The sequence below is a fragment of the Chrysemys picta genome, chromosome 2 (assembly GCF_011386835.1).
Source record: "Chrysemys picta bellii isolate R12L10 chromosome 2, ASM1138683v2, whole genome shotgun sequence".
NCBI classification, from domain to species: domain Eukaryota; kingdom Metazoa; phylum Chordata; order Testudines; family Emydidae; genus Chrysemys; species Chrysemys picta.
The window spans coordinates 245,312,352-245,331,675 of NC_088792.1; the positions used below are offsets into that span (position 1 = coordinate 245,312,352).

Here is a 19,324-nt window from a genome sequence, read left to right on the forward strand (position 1 = left end):
AAAAATCATATTTTCTCCTAGTCTCATTCTCAGAAATAGTTGAACTGTTTTGGCTGAAATTTTACAAAAACCTTCAGCTTGAAGCAGACACCCAGCATAAAAATGTTCAGCTCAAACTGTTAAAACTGGCAAAATTATAAGCAACTCATAAAAGGGTGTTATAATGGGATGTCAGACAACTTTAATAATAGGCAGTGATTCCTGCTCCACCTATAATAAAGGTTCTAGTCATAAAAGCCTTACTCATACAAGTAGTTCCATTAACCAATGGGATTAGTTGTATGGGGCTTGATCCTGTTCCCGTTGAAGCCAATAATGAGAATTCCATTTACTTCAGTGGTGCAGGATCAAGGCCTTGGGTAGCTACTACTGCAGACCCCAATTTTGCAAAGACTTATACATCTACTTATCTTTACATACCATGAGTAGTCCTGCTGACTTAGTGAAGCTACTCACAATGCATATAGTTAAGCACATACAGAAGTCTTTGCAGGATCAGGGTCTAAGGCTTCAATCCTGCTTTGGGATCTAGAAACAGCTGATGGGTCTACACTAATGAATCCCAGTCTAGGATTGGGGCCTACGTGAGTAATCATTGCACAATGTTCAAAAGAACAAAAATCACTTAACTGTTGAAAAACATATTTTATTTATTTCATTTGAAAATGTAGTGGAAATTACTGCAGTAAATATAAAATTATTGCTCACAGTGAATTTGTGTCAATTGTGAAAATATTTATTATTATAATTCCGAGACTGAAAACTTAATTTTCTTATGATAGTTGTGGGAATCCATGTATATAAGCAGTAATAAATAATTTTATTTTTTTGTTTCAGTTTTTCAGTCATGGATCAAATGTATTAAGTCAAAGTAGCAACGTACCTCAAGCTAGCTTCTTTCCACCTCTTCAAAAAATGATGTTACCACCAAATGCCTTTCAAGGAAAAGTGGCTTTTATTACTGGTGGAGGTACTGGGCTTGGCAAAGGAATGACAACAGCTCTGTCCAGTTTAGGTGCCGAATGTGTTATATCAAGCAGGTAAATACTAATAATCAAACCTAAAAAATCTTTTTAAATTTAGTATTGAAAGCTGCATTGATCTGCTTCCCTGTTCCTTCATAAACAATACATAACGATACATATTTTTATTTCGTAGCTACAGACATGTAATTTAGGTCTGTCTCTTAACCTGCAATACCATTTTAATTATAATCTAATGTGCTAAATTTTAAAAAGCTGCTCTGAAACATACACAAACACATTGCAGAGTATAAATATATTTAAAATTGTTAGTATTTATGTAAGACCTGTAATGTCTTGTGCTTGACTGCCGCATAGCCTTCAATGAGATGAAATACAAGTTAAAGTCATAATGATAGTACACAATCAGAAAGTATAGTAAAACAAAAAAAGCCAGGTACACTTCACCTCTATTGCAAATCCAATGGGTGGGGAGAAGAAAGGCGAATAATTGAAATGTAGACAGGAAGGGACCTCAGGAGGTCATCTAGTCCAGCCTCCTGCCCTATGGCAGAACCAAGTATACCTAGACCAGGTATACTTCTCCCTTGCTGCAAATTATGCCCATTCCTGCAGTGGACATGGAGAATAATTGATTACCATCCTCTTTAAAACAGCCCTTAGCATACTTGAAGACTGTTATCAGGTCCCCACTTAGTCTTCTTATCTCAAGACAAAACATGCCCAGTTTTTTAACCTTTCCTCGTAGGTCAGGTTTTCTAAACCTTTTATCAGTTTTGTTGCTCTCCTTTGGATGATATTGGCCTTATTTTAACTGCATCACATTGACTCTCATTAAATTTGTGATCTACTATAAATGCCAGATCTTTTACATCTATACTACTGCCTAGCCAGTTATTCCCCATTTTATAGTTATGCACTTGATTTGTCTTTCCTAAGCATAGTACTTTGCACTTGTCTTTATTGAATTTCTTCTTGTTGATTTGAGACCAGTTCTCCAATTTGTCAAGGTCATTTTGAATTCTAATCCTGTCCTCTAAACTGCTAGCAATGCTCCCAACCTGGTGGTATCTGCATATTTTATAAGCATACTCTTTACTCCATTATCCAAGTCATTAATGAAAATATTGAATAGCACCAGACCCAGGACAGACCTCTTCCGGACCTCCACTCAATATATTCACTCCAGTGTGACAGCGAGCTATTGATAACTACTCTTTGAATCAGGGTGTATTTGATTTAAATCACTAGTCAGGAAGACTCAATTTAATCATGGATTTCTACATAAAAGTACATTGTTGTCGATCTTCAGATAGGTTTTTTCCCTCAAAAAGCATTTTATCAAAAAAATTCGATTTAAATAATAAAAATCCGATTTTTTTATTTAAAAAAAAATCATTGATTTTTATCCACCCTGCTTTGAATACAGTCTTTTAACCAGTTGTGCATCCACCTTATGTTTATTTCATTTAGACTAAATTTCCATAGTTTGTTTATGATCATGTCATGCGGGACTGTCAAAACCCTTATTAAAATAAAGGTATATCACATTGCAGCTTCCCCCTTATCCACTAGGCCAATAACCCTGTCAAAAAAGGAAATGAAGTTGGTTTGGCATGATTTATTCTTGACAAATTTATGTTGGCTATGATCATCTAGATGCTTACAAAATGATAAGTCAACAAATTTCTTTTTAAATGGACAGCAATGGCCATTGTGATTTTATCATTAGAATTATCTTATCAGGTTTTTTTATTATTTCCTATAGCTAGTATTTCTTTTAAACATCAGGATTTTACAGCAGCCCTAGCATAATTCTCATTATTAAAAATGATCTTTCTAAGATTTCCAGCATAATAGGAGCAAATAATCTCATCCTTCAAGTTAACACAAACATGACTAATTGCGAGATTAAAAAAAATTAATTGTGATTCATCGCAGTTTTAATCGCACTGCTAAACAATAATAGAATACCATTTATTTAAATATTTTTTAAGTTTTCTGTATTTTCAAAAATAGGCTTGGGGGCTCTGGGCTTCAGCCCCCCTCGTTGTGCAGGGCTCCAGGCTCGAGTCCCCCGTCTTGGCTCCGGGCTCCAGCCCCTGTGAGGGCACCAGGCTTCAGCTGCTCTCAGGGCGCGGGGCTCCAGCCCAACCGCCATGCCTCCCCACCTCCAGAGCTCCGGGCTGGAACCCACTCCCCTCCAGCCCACCTGACGCTCTGAGCTGGGGCCACCGCTAATGCGTCCCTCCCTGCCCAAAGGTATGCGATTAACATGTCTTCAGTTAATCGCAGGCGTTAACTGCGATTAATTGACAGCCCTAAATAAAATACTTAGAATCATAGAACAGTCTACTATAACCCCCTGCCAACATGTCGTTTAGGTGCCAAATGTGTTATGGAGGATTTCTGTTGTCTAAACCGTCCAAGACAGATGGCTATCCAGCCTCCTTTTGAAACTTCTAGTGAAGGAGCTTCCACAACCTCCCTAGGAAGTCTGTTCCATTGTCCTACTGTTCTTACCGTTAGGAAATTTTTCCTGAGATTTAATCTAAATCTGCCATGCTGTAGTTTGAACCTATTTCCTCTAGTCCTGCCCTCTGTGGCAAGAGAATAACTTTTCTCATCGTTTTTATGGCAGCCTTTCAAGTATTTGAAGATCATTGTCATGTTCCCCCCTTCATGTCCTCTTTACCAAACTAAACATACCCAGTTCTTTCAGCCTTTGCTCATATGGTCTACATTCTGTCCCTTTGATCATCTTTGTCATTTGCCTTTGGATACTTTACACTTTCTCTACATCCTTTCTATCCATTGATGATCAAAATTGGGCACAGTACTCCAGTTGAGGCCTAGCCACTGCTGAGTAGAGCACTACTATCACCTCCCATTTCGAAATGAAATTTACATGCTATGCCTCTGTTAATGCAACCTAAAACTGCATTTGCTTTTTTTTGCAGCAGCATTGCATTGTTGAATCATGTTGAGCTTGTGATCCGCCACAACTCCCAGATCCTTTTCAGCGATGCTGCTGCCAAGCCAGTTATCCCCTGTTCTGTATTTTTGCATTTGGTTTTTCTTCCCTAAGGGTAGCACCTTACATTCGTCTTTGCTAAATTTCATTGTGCCCAGGATGAAGGCATTTTTTGTTAAATATCACCTGCTGTGTTTTACTATCAAAAGTATCTCTTTTTTAAGTCCCGTCTGAGTTGCTTTTAGCTGATAATATGAAAGAAGATTACTTTGTTGGACATAACTTGGAATTTCTTTAAAGCTCCATTGTACTTGAGAGAGGTTTTTTCAGAAGCTAAATTGAAATACCAAGCCCCTAAATTATTTTAGTTCAAAGGTAAATTTTGCACTAAAATCACCAACACACAAATGGAATTCATAGAAAGATTTTAATGTTTCAAAGTGTAATGATTTGTAACATAGATGCATTTAGTGGAAACTCAGAATTCATCCTAAAATTTATAATTATTTTTAGGAAGATCGATGTTTTGAAACAAACTGCAGAAGAAATTTCTTCTAAAACAGGAAACAAGGTACATTTGTAGATACGTTTGTATTTTTATTATTTTTTAATGCATTTTAAAGAATTTTTTAAAATTCTTTGTCTCATGAGTAATACTTTTATAAAGTCTTACAATTGCCTTTTTCTCCATTAATATATAGGTTCATGCAATCCAGTGTGATGTGAGAGACCCAGCTTCAGTTAAGAATGCTGTTGCTGAATTAATCAAGGTGGCAGGACATCCTGATGTAAGTATGATAGTTATGATGCAAGGACTTCAATCTTCAGTGGTGAAAATACCCTGAATAGTATGTGGGAACAAAAGTGATATATCGTAAAAAAGCAGCTCTTCATACAGAAACCCAGCAGGAAAAAGACAGCTACTAATACAGCAGTAGTGCAGCATAAAACTAGTGATTTATCTGTGATTTGGTCCATTTGGCTATTGAACCATTCAATAGCTACACAAAACTGAGTAGATACTCTGCGGATAGGCACTGTAGAAAACTAAGATAACTTGGTTATTGGCCAAATGGACCAAATCCTGTCCCCTAGTGGCCAGGGTCAATATGGCTACCCCCTTAGTGAGGGCTGCGTAGCCTAATGGCCAGTGATAATATGGCAGCCCTCCTCTGCCGGGCCTAGTGGCCAGAGTCAATATGGTTGTCTCCTTAGTCAGGGCTGTGTAGCCTAGTGGCCAGCGTGAGCAACAAGAGTGATGTCATAGTGGGATGAGGTGGACGAGGCTTTCTTCAGGCAACTAACAGAAGTTACTAGATCACAGGCTCTGGTTCTCATAGGGGACTTCAATCACCCCGATATCTGCTGGGAGAGCAATACAGCAGTACACAGACAATCCAGGAAGTTTTTGGAAAATGTAGGAGACAATTTCGTGGTGGAAGTGCTGAAGGAACCAACTAGGGGCAATGTGCTTCTTGACCTGCTGTTCACAAACAGGGAATAATTAATAGAGGAAGCAAAAGTGGATGGGAACCTGGGCAGCAGTGACCATGAGATGGTAGAGTTCAGGATCCTGACAAAAGGAAGAAAGGAGAGCAGCAAAATACGGGCCCTGGGCTTCAGAAAAGCAGACTTTGACTCCCTCAGGGAACTGATGGGCAGGATACCCTGGGAGAATAACATGAGGGGAAAGGAGTCCAGGAGAGCTGGCTGTATTTTAAAGAATCGTTATTGAGGTTGGAGGAACAAATCATCCCGATGTGTAGAAAGAATAGTAAATGTGTCAGGTGACCAGCTTGGCTTAAACAGTGAAATCCTTGCTGATCTTAAACCCAAAAAAGAAGCTTACAAGAAGTGGAAGCTTGGACAAATGACCAGGGAGGAGTACAAAAATATTGCTCAGGCATGCAGGAGTGAAATCAGGAAGGCCAAATCACAATTGGAGTTGCAGCTAGCAAGGGATGTTAAAAGTAACAAGAAGGGTTTATACAGGTATGTTAGCAAGAAGAAGGTGGTCAGGGAAAGTGTGGGACCCTTACTAAATGTGGGAGGCAACCTAGTGACAGAGGATGTGGAAAAAGCTAATGTACTCAATGCTTTTTTGCCTCTGTCTTCACGAACAAGGTCAGCTCCCAGACTACTGCACTGGGCACCACAGTATGGGGAGGAGGTGGCCTGCCCTCTGTGGAGAAAGAAGTTGTTCAGGACTATTTAGAAAAGCTGGACAAGCACAAGTCCATGTGGCTGGATGGACTGCATCTGAGGGTGCTGAGGGAGTTGGCTGATGTAATTGCAGAGCCATTGGCCATTATCTTTGAAAACACATGGCGATTGGTGAGGTCCCGGATGACTGGAAAAAGGCTAATGTAGTGCCCATCTTTAAAAAAGGGAAGGAGGATCCGGGGAACTACAGGCCAGTCAGCCTCACCTCGTTCCCTGGAAAAATCATGGAGCAGGTCCTCAAAGAATCAATTTTGAAGCACTTTGAGGAGAGGAAAGCAATCAGGAACAGTCAGCATGGATTCACCAAGGGCAAGTTATGCCCGACTAACCTAATTGCCTTCTATGATGAGATAACTGGCTCTGTGGATGAAGGGAAAGCAGTGGACATGTTATTCCATAACTTTAGCAAAGCTTTTGATACGGTCTCCCACAGTATTCTTGCCAGCAAGTTAAAGAAGTAGGGGCTGGATGAATGGACTATAAGGTGGATAGAAAGCTGGCTAGATCATCGGGCTCAACTGGTAGTGATCAATGGCTCCATGTCTAGTTGGCAGCTGGTATCAAGGGGAGTGCCCCAAGGGTCGGTCCTGGGGCCGGTTTTGTTCAATATCTTCATTAATCATCTGGAGGATGGCGTGGATTGCACCCTCAGCAAGTTTTCAGATGACACTAAACTGGGAGGAGTGGTAGATACGTTGGAGGGTAGGGATAGGATACAGGGGGACCTAGACAAATTAGAGTTTGGGGCCAAAAGAAATCTGATGAGGTTCAACAAGGACAAGTGCAGAGTCCTGCACTTAGGACGGAAGAATCCCATGCACTGCTACAGACTAGGGACTGAGTGGCCAGGCAGCAGTTCTGCAGAAAAGGACCTAGGAGTTACAGTGGACAAGAAGCTGTATATGAGTCAACAGTGTGCCCTTGTTGCCAAGAAGGCTAACAGCATTTTGGTCTGTATAAGTAGGAGCATTGCCAGCAGATCAAGGGACATTATCATTCCCCTCTATTCGGCATTGGTGAGGCCTCATCTGGAGTACTGTGTCCAGTTTTGGGCCCCACACTACAAGAAAGATGTGGAAAAATTGGAAAGATTCCAGCGGAGGGCAACAAAAACAATTAGGGGGCTGGAGCACATGACTTATGAGGAGAGGCTGAGGGAACTAGGATTATTTAGTCTGCAGAAGAGAAGAATGAGGGGGGATTTGATAGCTGCTTTCAACTACCTGAAAGGGGGTTCCAAAGAGGATGGATCTAGACCGTTCTCAGTGGTAGCAGATGACAGAACAAGGAGTAATGGTCTCAAGTTGCAGCGAGGGAGGTTTAGGTTGGATATTAGGAAAAACTTTTTCACTCAGAGGGTGGTGAAGCACTGGAATGGGAGGTGGTGGAATCTCCTTCCTTAGAGGTTTTTAAGGTCAAGCTTGACAAAGCCCTGGCTGGGATGATTTAGTTGGTGATTGGTCCTGTTTTGAGCAGGGGGTTGGACTAGATGACCTCCTGAGGTCACTTCCAACCCTGATATTCTATGAGTCTATATGGTGGCCTTCCTCTGCAGTTTATGATGGATTATTTCCTGTGTCTGTCTAAACTGTACTTCATTTGATGGGAACATTTTTACTTCTATCTCTAGCAAGGCCAAAAGGTTTCTTATACCTCTTAAGTGCTGTGGTGAACTAATTTCCATGTAACTTTTTCGGCTTGTTTTCTCTTGTTTTAGGTTGTGATAAACAATGCAGCTGGAAACTTTGTTTCTCCTACTGAACGTCTTTCTGCTAATGCGTGGAAAACAATAGTTGATATTGTTCTTAATGGTACTGCCTTCGTAACTCTAGAAATTGGAAAGGAACTAATTAAAGTACAAAAAGGTAAGTTATACTTAAAGTTAAACAATGCCTAAGGATTGTAACATCTCATTACCATTTACTGTCCTTGCTTTAACACTTGTGTACAATAGCAAGTTTTGATGCTTTAAATAAACATTTTGATAAATGAGTTTTAATGCTGTACAGGTTTGCAAGAAGAAACTTTTGTATAGTGCAAACATCTATGCAACACAGCACTACCTTGCAGAATCCGTAATTTTATTTTAGGACCTGATCCTGCAATCAGATCCAAAGTGAATGATGCTGCCTACATAAATCTGATTGCAGGTTTTGGACCTTATCTCTAAATTATTAAAAACAAGACTTTTCTTTAAATTACAAATAGTGCTATGTCCTTTCTCCATTTTCCTTTAATTAAGCAATGAACTATGTGGCATTCTTTTAACTGGATTCAGTTAGGTTAAAAATCATGGTAGGTTACACCCCCACCCCCCCAAAAAAATACCATTAGTGTTACTATCAGCACCTTAGATTTATTTAAAGTAAAAGAACTGCAAACATCTAACTTGCTTTTCACTACATTTGAAGACTTTCTGCATTTCCCTCTACTTCACCAATAAAAGTAGACGTGTTGGTTTCAGTCTTCTTTCCAGTCAGTTTCCAGTCATTTTTCAAGTTCCAGGCTGTGATGTTTTGGCTAGTAGTGGTGCAAGTTCCTGGGTATGGTTTTCCATATGGTCCCATTTTTATTATCACTTTTCCAGATGTATTAAGGCACAAGGGCGCACATTGAGTCGGTAGTTCACACTAGATAAGAGCCTAGAATTGTCCTGACTTGTATTTAGATTTAGAAAGATTAGCTTTTTATAGGTAAATGTTGGTAAACGTCAATTTCACTGTACGCACACAAACCAACAAAAAGTATTTCCATCAATGATAGAAATTTACATATAAGCAAAATAAGAAAAATGCTGATTGAGAATTTTTCATTTAATTACATTTACTTTGTATATTTTGACATGTGACGTTGACAATTTGTGTTTTAAGAGTTCTATAAAGCTTTAACTTTTTGAATTTCATTATCTACTGTCACTAAAAAATTGTCTGACCACGCCCCATAATTTCCCACAACTGTGAAAATTTAAATTAATAAAAATTGGGGAAAAAATGCTTAAAACCCATAATTTCACGCAACGGTGAACATTTCAATTGATAAAAATAAAAAATGCTTAAAAATAAACATTGATATTATCTGTCAAATATAAACAATAAAAATTGAATTCTGCAAAGCCTATTTGTATTGCATTTCTCTAGCTGCCTGATCAGATGGACTTGTTCATTCTAAGGTTTCAGATTTTTGTTGCTTTAACACAGTCTGCAATTATGTAAAAGCAGCAAAAAGTGTTTCCTTTCTAATATTAAACTTTCCCAAATATGTTCTTACTTATTGTGCAATCACTGTGTCAGGCTCTGTCTTTTGTACCTGAAACCATATTTACTGCTCATTAGATTGTAGTTTTAAAATTAGTCTTTAAATAGCCAAAATCATCTCTTCATATATTTTGCTTCATTATGATCTTTTTAATGTATCTGCATATAACTGCCTCTTTTTTGTGCTTCAGGGAATCCTTGAGAATAAGGTATTTTAATTTCTATCGGATTTTTCCTGGGGAACATTTAAAATAGTAAACTGCCAGTAGAATATAGACTTAATTCAAGAATGAGTTACATCTTCCTTTGTTTTTGTGATAATTATAATGAAAATTCATAGTCTCTTCACTGTACATGAATATTGAGTAGTTCACTTTACATATGTGAGCCACCTCATCTTTTGACTATTTCTCTTCCTCCATTACCCAAAATATACATTTATTCCAGAAGGTTATAGGAAAAGCATTCTGGAAGAAGCCACATCTAGAGTATGAAAATTAATAGCATGCATATAGGCCTGTTCCTATATTTTACCTGAACAAAAATCTGTTACTACAATCATAATTACAAAAAATGCAAATCTGGTCAGATTTATTGAGATTGCAGTCTTTATGACAGCGTAGTACAACTTTACTCCAAAAAGTATCCACGATGCTTTGAATTTGCTGTGCCATTGCTGTATATTGATGACTATAGTTTAAAGTTACAAAGCTGTGTATAGACTCTTTACAGTATGTTACGGTCTCTGGTCAAATGGTATTTTCATGTGCCACATGCAGTGCATTCTAGAAATGTACAGTCAGTCCAATAACACTTAGGTACTAATATCTTCTTCCTACTCAGCATCTCCAAGATCCATCCTCACAGACAAATTTCTGTTGGGACCTCTTAATGTCCTGCCTATTTTACTGCAGTAGCTTCTTTTCTGGCCTTCCAAACATATACCTTGCTTCCCTTTAGTCAATACACATTGCAGCCATTAAAGTCAGCTTCCTTGTCTCACAATAGGAACTTGTCAATGTCCTCTTCAATTACCTTCCCTGGCTCCCCATCTCATATCCCATTAAATTTAAGCTTCTTGCCTCCTTCAAAGCTCCATGTACTTCTTTCCATCTCTGTATATCCTTATTAAGTTTCATGGCATCCCTCTACCTTCCCTCTCCATTCTAATAGTGTCCACACCCTTGGCCACCAGTTAGTCATAGTCTTTCACAGTTTTGCTCTCTTCTTCATGGCCCCTGCGTGCAAGGCCTGTTCACATTTAAGGCCCTCTTAAGACACCCACTTCTGCCATGCTACCTTCAGTGAATTTCATACATTTATATTTTTTAAAATTCCCTATTTGTTGTTTCCCTTCCCCTAACCTATGTCTACTTGCCTGTCCTTACACTATGAGCTCCTTGGAGCAGGGACCATTCTTTCTTGAATGTTTGGGATGCACATAGGACATTGTGAGTGTTACTGTAAACAAATATTTAATAATAGTATGCTAGCATACATCTCAGCAGTTACAGGGACTGTGACATGTATTTTAAGTCCAAAATGTGATTTACATTAAAACTATTTTTGTAAATAGTACACGCTTTATTTAGTTTTAAGCTCTTTGTTGCAGGAAATGTCTTACTGTGCATTTGTATTCTATCTAGCACAGTGGGGTCCCAATCTCTGTTGGGGCATATAAGTGTTACTGTAATACAAATTACTAATAGTAATCTGCCAGTCCATTGCCTCTTTATTTAAACATTCTTTTAAATTTTAACACATGAGATAGCAAAAACAATTAGATAATGGCCTTTTAATGAACTGATACATTTACACATATACCTTGTAAGAGTGAACTGAAATACATATAAAGAAAACTTTGATGAGCCTTAACAACACCTGGTAAATATAAGTCTTGCTGCTTCTAAGCTGGGGGCACCTGGTTTTACTTAACATGCATTTAATAAACCAATGCCTTGTAAGTCTACAAACTATGCATAATTTATATCCACGTCAAAAGAGATTTTAAAGTTAGGGGTTTTGGGGGGGGGGTGTCTCTTTTTCTGTTCAAAGTCTCTGTATGGAGAATTTCATTTCTCTAAGGCTAATTGTTGAAGGATATCCTCAGACATATCTGTTAATGCCCATTTAGCTTATGTTGTTGGTTTTTATTTTAATTCTCCTGTGAATTTTTCTCACCATAAATATTTAACTGAGTTATTTTACTTTGTCTTTGTATGTGGGCTATCCTCAAAACATAAAATGTTAGTGATGTCCATTGGGCAACAATCCTAATTAAAATAATTATTCTACCTACAGTATTTTTTTAAATATTTTAGTTTTACATTCACTAGCATAAGGAACTAGTAGTCTCTTTACCAGGGAATTATAGCTAATGTTTTGTTCCCTTTCTCAACTACAGTAGTATACACTAATGATTGGGCAAGCTATTTTGGGTTACTGAATATTACAAAAGAAAATGAATGAACAAACAAAAAATATATTATATCATTCATTTATGTTGATAATTGCTATTCTAACTGAATGTCTGTTAATGTATTTTATAAAAATAACAGTCTTTGTTATGAGAGCTCATTATGGCACTAATAGCAAGATTAGTACAATTGTCAAGATTAACTTGGGTATATTTTCTGCTATAGTGTGAGTTACTATAATCTGCTAAGAAAGAGATCTCTGGGCACTAGAATAAACTTCAATTTCAGCCTCAAGACCCCTACTGCAATTCATAATAATTTAAAACTGTGCTGAAATTAATAATTGTTCACATTGATGTTTTATGTCCTGCCCTTTCAGCCAGGAAGTGTGGGGAACTGATGGAAGCTGTAGCAAAAATAGCTGCCTGAGAACTGACTGTATGCCTGCACTGCAGATGGAAGTGTAATTCCCAGCTTGGGAAGACACCCTGGCTAGCTTTCATCAAGCTAAAAATAGCAGTGCAGCCACAGCAGCGTGAGCAGTGGCTCGGGCTAGCCGCCAGAGTACATAGCTAGGATCTTGGATGGGATTGTACTCAGGCAGCTGGCCCAAGCAGTTGGCCTATGCCATTGCATCTATGCCACTGGTTGTAGAACACTAGCACAAGAAAAGCTGGCATATGTACATCCACCCAAGCTGGAAATTACAGCTCTAATTGCAGAATAGATCTGTTCCTAAAGGCCTGGGCAGCAAGAAGTATGATGAGTATAGCAACCTGGCTCATGCCTTGTGTACACTAGAAGGGGTTTACTGGTATAATTTCAGTGTCAATGGGACTCTATGGGTGCAAGGGCCTATTTGCACAATTCCAAATGCAGTATTGGGATTTATAGTACCACCAAGAAAAGGCATTCGTATATATGGAATAACTCTTTCATTTCAGGGACAGGGAGAACCGAAAGTGAAAAGAACAGCTGGAGCCAAACTTGTTTGAGTTCATTTTTACAGCTGAAAGTTAAATCCCTGAAAACAGAGATGATGCAAACACCAGTACTGTTCTGATACTTGTTATTGTTCAATTTAAGATTTGTAGCTCATCCTGCGTGTTTAAAAATGTTATCTTCTGGCATCTTACAGGGGCAGCATTCTTGGCTATTACAACAATCTATGCAGAGAGTGGGTCTGGCTTTGTGTCACCAAGTGCCTCTGCCAAAGCTGGGGTAGATGCAATGTGCAAGTGAGTAGTTGAGCATACCAATGCTTTATCTTCACATTTCCCAGACTGGGCTGATTGATTCTTTATCCACATCCTGTCAGTCTGGCAAAATGAAGCTAGTTGACTGGATCATGAATGAACTCCTTAGCTTCCATTTTACATAACAAGAAAGCAGTTGCTACTATCACAGCTTGTCATGGAAAGAATTATTTCAGTTTTATTACTTTTGCCATCTTACTAGGGTAGAAGTTTACTCAATTCATGGAATTCTGCTGCTTAGATTTTTATCAGGACTATCTGCAATAATTCCTTTAATAGCATTACACAGATATCCACATTCATTCCCCAAACAAAGACATCTGTGATTAGCAGCTATAGGGGAATAGATGATACTAACAGACAGTTCAGCCTCTACACTTCAGTAGAGATAATCAAATGGAAATGTTTGAAAATATAAGTAGGTCAGGTGTGATTATTTCTCCAGAAAAACAGAAAGCAAATAGGGATACTTCTGCTTTGTTCTGTGTACACTTTTTTCATACAAGTTGAGTGTGTATTACTTAAGTGTGTATTTCAAAGACTAGCCACCTTATTCATTTACCACACCAGATGTTTTAGCACCTTTAAAGAAAGAGCATATGCAAAGATAATATTGTTCATAAAAGGAAAACTGCACTGCTTACTCTGCTTTGTAAAATATTTTAGAAGTTGAGGTTTGGTTATCTTATTTTTCCTAAAATACTTGGTTTGAGAATTATATTGAAGATCTGCCACAAGTGTATACCGGTGGGATTTTCTAAAATGCCTAAGGGAGATAGGTACCTAACTCCCAATGATTGTCATGAATGTATGCTTTATACGCAATATATACTTCAAATTGGTGTTACTGTATTTGTCAGTTGGCTTATTCATATAACATCAGATCCATGTGTGAGAAGATTAAAATTCAATAACAATAACAAAAAAAAGGAAAATATTTCAAAAAAATCTACGAGTACATAGGTCAGGATTCAAATGTTAAAGTGTTTATAAATTCGACATATATATTTCCCAGTTTTGATTCTAAATTATGTCCTGAATAACATTAGGCAACATGCTGTTTGAAATATTTATGCATTCTATTAATGAATTTTTAGGTCTCTTGCAGCTGAATGGGGTAGATATGGCATGAGATTCAATGTGATCCAACCAGGTCCAATAAGAACAAAGGTACATTTCTGTCATTAAAAAGTGAGACATGGCCTTACATGTGCTTAGGCCTGGTAGAAATTGATTTTTATTTTTGTAATAATTTTGATGGAAAATATTAATGTTTATTTTAAAACATTTTATATATTTTTATTGATTAATATTTTCACAGTTGCACAAAATTGTTTTTTTAGCTTTTCTTATTTTTTTCTCTTAAATTTTCACAATTGTGGGAACTTATGGCAGTCGTACAATAATTATTTAATTACATTAGATGTTGAGATTTAAAAAGTTAAAGCTTTATAACTGTTAACACAAGTTGTCACCGTATCAAAATATACAAAATAAATAGTCTTAAATCAAACTCCAGAGAGTTCTCAAGCAGCATTTCTTTTACTTTGCCTATCTGTAAATTTTGATAATTGATGGAAATATATTTTATTCGGTTTGTGTGTGTACAGTGAAATTGATGTTGTCATGGAGTGCTTCACTCATCGCTGGTCTAGCACCTCATCCTGGTCACTCTGGGGATTAACTCTCAAGGCTAGTGCTCCTGTCCACAGTTTGCATGCCATCACTCTGACTCTGGTCTGCAGCTCCTCTCATTCTAGGACCCGCAGCATCTTCTTTGTGACTTACCCCTCCAGCTAGGTCATTCAGTGTTCCCCCTTCCGGGGTTCAGACCACCAACAGTCCTAGACAGTCTTCTCATTCACTGCCCTGGTGCCACTCCCTCAGTAGCTGGTAGGGGAACTTTTCCCAGGGAGTGACTACCCTTTCTCAGCATCTGTCCCCATCTCTTGCCAGCTTCCTGGCCTTATAGGGCCCATGTGTTCCTACACAGGTGAGCCTATTCCTAATCAGCTGCCTGCAGCCAAAAGCTCCCCTGTTTGAAGCGTAATTAGCTGATTGGGCCTACCTGGCTCAATTCCACTCTTGCAGAGCTAGTGTGGGGGTCTCACCCCATCACAGACATATATCGACATTTACCAATAAAAATCTAATAATTCCAAGTCTATATATGCTATGCCATGCAAACTTGCTTTAAGATAGCGTAACCCTTACTATAACCCTTTCAGTATAGATAAGACCAAACTTGGTTTCTCCAGTGATCCAACGGTGTTGTGCAACGTTGAGCAAGTCGCTTATACTCTCAATGGTTTATTTTCCCCATCTGTGAAATGAGAGTAATTGTAAAATGCTTTAGGATAGTATTTTCCCAAACTTTTAAAAGTTGAGACTCCCTTCTTCCAATAAAGGAAAATGGAACTTCATGCCTCCCTTCAACTCCTCTGAGGGTTGTTTTAGAATTTAAGTTAAATGAAATTAAATTGTATTTTTAAACAGGTCTTTCAGTTTTTATTTTAAGAAATGACATATCTGTTTGAGGAAAGCAATGCTTTACATTAAATTCTGTGGCATTTGTTTGTCTGTAATGCTTTTGAATGCCACGTCCAATCAATTCCAAAATTTCAAGGAATGTTGTAGGCATCAGTGGGTAGAACCCTATTGATTTTGGTGAAAATAAGAGAACTGGAAGGAGGAAACTGGAGGACACTCGGGCCTCTGGCATCTGGTTAGCAGACCCAGCAGCTTCAACCTCCTCTGCGATTGTGTATATATCAAAGAACTGGTTGATGATAACCCTTAATGCCTTCCAGTATAATAATACCCACCATCTCAGCTCTGCTGATCCTCCCAGGACAGTTTAAAAATGTTGACATCATGAATGACTTATGTCCCAGACAGAAAGAAAAGAAATGAGTGGTGTGGAAAATGGGGAGGTTCACAGAAGTCCTGGTGGTTGGGTGGCAGGGAGGAGAACAGGGGGTCCCTGGTATGGAAAAGAAGGGAGAAAGGGAGAGAATAGGGGAGGCATAGAGCCCCTGGCATGGGAGACAGTGGTATGGGTGAAGGGAGACCTGGAGAGCACACAGAGCCCCTGGTATGAATGATGGAGTGGGGGATTTGTAGGGAGGCTGACAAACAGGGAGCTTGTAGGGGTAATGGAGCAATGCAAGGAGCCCCAGGTGGATACAGGGTGCTTGGCCTACAGATACAACAAAGTGTGCAACTCCCTAGTCAATACTGAATGATTGAATACAAGTTATTTTATTATTTAAAACTGAAATAAAACATTAATTTTCAAGTTTACAGTATCACTTCACAGCGATTTTTAGTTCTAGTTGCATGTGCTAAGTGGTGACATTAATTTTTTTCTCTAAAACACAGTTTCACACTCATTAATTATGTTAATCACAGTTCTTGGCCTTGGCTTCCTCTCAAGTGGGCTTAGATGCCCTATGCTTTCTTGACTTCACATATGTTTTCTTAGGTTTCTGATTTTGCTCAGTAAAGTTTATTCCTCTTAGTAAAAGAGTCCATTTGAGTGAGATTTTTCTCCCCAGGCTCACCCATGTCTTGCACTGTCCCCAGATATTCAAATGCACTTTAAAGCCCAAAGCTATCTAGATTTATTCTGTTCATTGTTCCTATTCAACCAGATTAAAGGATACTTGCTTTTCAGTTTGGTTATTCTGTGCTATGTATGATTTTGGTTTATTTTTAAGTTTCCTCTACATTTCTATAGTAGCCCTGAGGCAATCCCATTTTTCTCAAACCTTTATCCTGCAAGTTTTCAGAAAAAGTGTACAAGACGCTTACTAGAGCCTCTCTTTACTGCTCTATAATTGTGTAGAAGGGTCACTGCTGAACACCATGAACTGCTGTGTTAAATTCTGGTGTAACTGGTTGACTGAATTTACACCAGAATTTGACCTTTGTCTCCTGTTCTCTCTTAACCCACCCCACTAATAAGCATTTGATTGTCACAACACTCCTACTAACTGTTAGATTATGTATTAAGTCTGAAACCAGGAATCAAATCTTAGTTTGAATTTATTTACTAGTTACTCATAACATTTTGCTGAATGGTTGTTTTTTTTTTTAATTCTGTAGGGTGCTTTTAGCCGTCTTGACCCAACAGGTAAATTTGAGAAAGAAATGATTGGGAGGATTCCCTGTGGCCGTCTGGGAACTGTAGAAGAAATTGCAAATCTTGCCACATACCTCTGTAGTGAATATGCAAGTTGGGTTACTGGAGCAGTAAGTTTTCGTTATTCTAGTTCATGCTGTCAGCAGTAATAAGCTTATAGATGATGTTCTTAGTGGTGTTGAGAACTTTTAAAGCAGCTTTAGGTGCTGTAGAGTATTTGAGAACTTAAGCAAAAGAAATTGCTAATTTGAAAACCTTAGGTTCATTTTTAACCTAGTCAGTTGATTATATTTAAGGCTATGATTTAGTAACAGAGGTTGCGAAGTCACAGAATCCGTGACTTCCAGTGACCTGCGTGACTTCAGCCTGTGGCACTCGGGAGCTGCAGGGTCTGCTGCTGCCCGTGGAGGCCAGGAGCAGCAGTGTACACTGCTGCCTCTGGCAGCCCCCGGAGCTCCAAGCCGCCCCATGTGGTGGCGGTACCCTGCAGCTCCCAGCCACCCCTGACGGTGGGGAAATCCCCGAGCTTCAGGCCATGGCGGGTGGCAGGGCAGCCCCCGAGTTGCCGGCTGCTGTGGGTGGTGGAGGCCCCTGGAGCTGCTGGCAGTGGGACACCCTGCAGCTCCCAGCCCACAGGAGCAGCAGGGGAACCCCCGAGCTTCTAGCTGCAGCGGGCCCTCAGGGCAGTGGGGGTACCCCACAGCTCCCAACCCCCGCAGGTGGTGGGGGACTCCCGAAGCTGCAGGCGGCTTGGCCCCCGCAGTTCCCAGTCGTGGGGTGCGGGGGATTCTCAAGCTCCAACACCCAACCCGCGGTGGGGGCTCCCAGAGCTCCTAGCCGCGGCACAGCTGCCCCGTTGCAAGTGGTGTGGGGACCCACCATTTTGTCAGGGATATTTTTAGTAAAAGTCACTGACAGGTCACAGCTTCCACTAATTTTTCTTTATTGCTCGTGACCTCTCCATGACTTATACTAAAAATATTCATGACAAACTCTTAGCCTTAATTATACTTCACTCTAGCTCAGAGATCTCAAACTCAAATCACCATGAGGGCCACATGAGGACTAGTACATTGGCCTGAGGGCCGCATAACTGACACCTTTTCATACAAAGAGACAAAAGAACACCCCCCGACCTCACCCCCATTCCACCCCTTCCATGAGGCCCTGCCCCTGCCCTGCCCTAATTCCAACCCCTTCCCCAAAGTCGCTGCCCCAACTCCGCCCCCTCCCTGCCCCTATTCTAATCCCTTCCCCAAATCCCAACCCCAGCCCCACCTCTTCTCCGCCTCCTCCCATGAGCGTGCGGCATCCCTGCTCCTCCCCCCCTCCCTCCTGGAAAGTCCTAAGCGCCGCCAAACAGCTTTTTGGCGGCGCTTAGGACTTTCTGGGGCGGGGGAGGAGCAGGGATGCAGCATGCTCGGGGGGCTGAGGCGGGGGGTGGGGAGGACTGCAGGTGAGGGTAGCTATGGCGGGCCGCAGGAAATAACTCGGTCCGTGGGCCGCGTGTTTGAGACCCCTGCATGGCTTTAAAGCACAGAGCCTGTTCTTATAAGAAGTGTTGCATTCATTTATTTTGAGTGTATTTTTTAAATCTGAATTTGCACAAGTTGAGGTTAGGGTGAACCCTGATATATGAGAATGCTAATGATACAGGAGCTTAATAAAAAAGCACCAGTCTTAAGTGCATTGCTTCCTTTTCCCCTAGGTTATTAGAATGGATGGTGGAGAATATGTTTCTATGGCTGGAGAGTTCAATGACCTGAAAAAGGTAATAAATTACATGCATACTATTTAAATACAAACATACTTAAAAATTTATATAAAATTGTATACAGACCCAAGTGAAATGCTATTTCTTCTTATATTATGTAGGTTACCAATGAGCAGTGGGATATGATGGAAGCATTAATCAGGAAAACAAAAGGCTCTTAAAATACTCTTGTCTTATCATCTTCCTTACAGAAAGTATCACTGGAAAAGTACCATTAGCTGTAAATCTCTCACACATTAAGAAATAATCTTGTTAAATATTTTATCTGACAATTCTAATAAAACATTTTGAAATTGTAA

At 39.6% G+C, this 19,324-nt stretch overlaps 1 protein-coding gene across 2 annotated transcripts in view; it reads left to right on the forward strand.

Annotated features, from left to right (window-relative positions):
* Positions 1-19,324, forward strand: part of DECR1 (2,4-dienoyl-CoA reductase 1) — a 46,820-nt gene extending 27,496 nt beyond the window's left edge. For both annotated transcript variants that reach the window (XM_024106239.3, XM_005299366.5), the window contains exons 2-10: positions 838-1,040; positions 4,471-4,528; positions 4,659-4,745; positions 7,898-8,045; positions 12,990-13,089; positions 14,205-14,277; positions 17,215-17,361; positions 18,960-19,022; positions 19,127-19,324. In XM_024106239.3, coding sequence (XP_023962007.2) covers positions 838-1,040; positions 4,471-4,528; positions 4,659-4,745; positions 7,898-8,045; positions 12,990-13,089; positions 14,205-14,277; positions 17,215-17,361; positions 18,960-19,022; positions 19,127-19,186 — 939 coding nt within the window. In that variant the 3' untranslated portion in view covers positions 19,187-19,324. The remainder of the gene's footprint in view (positions 1-837; positions 1,041-4,470; positions 4,529-4,658; positions 4,746-7,897; positions 8,046-12,989; positions 13,090-14,204; positions 14,278-17,214; positions 17,362-18,959; positions 19,023-19,126) is intronic.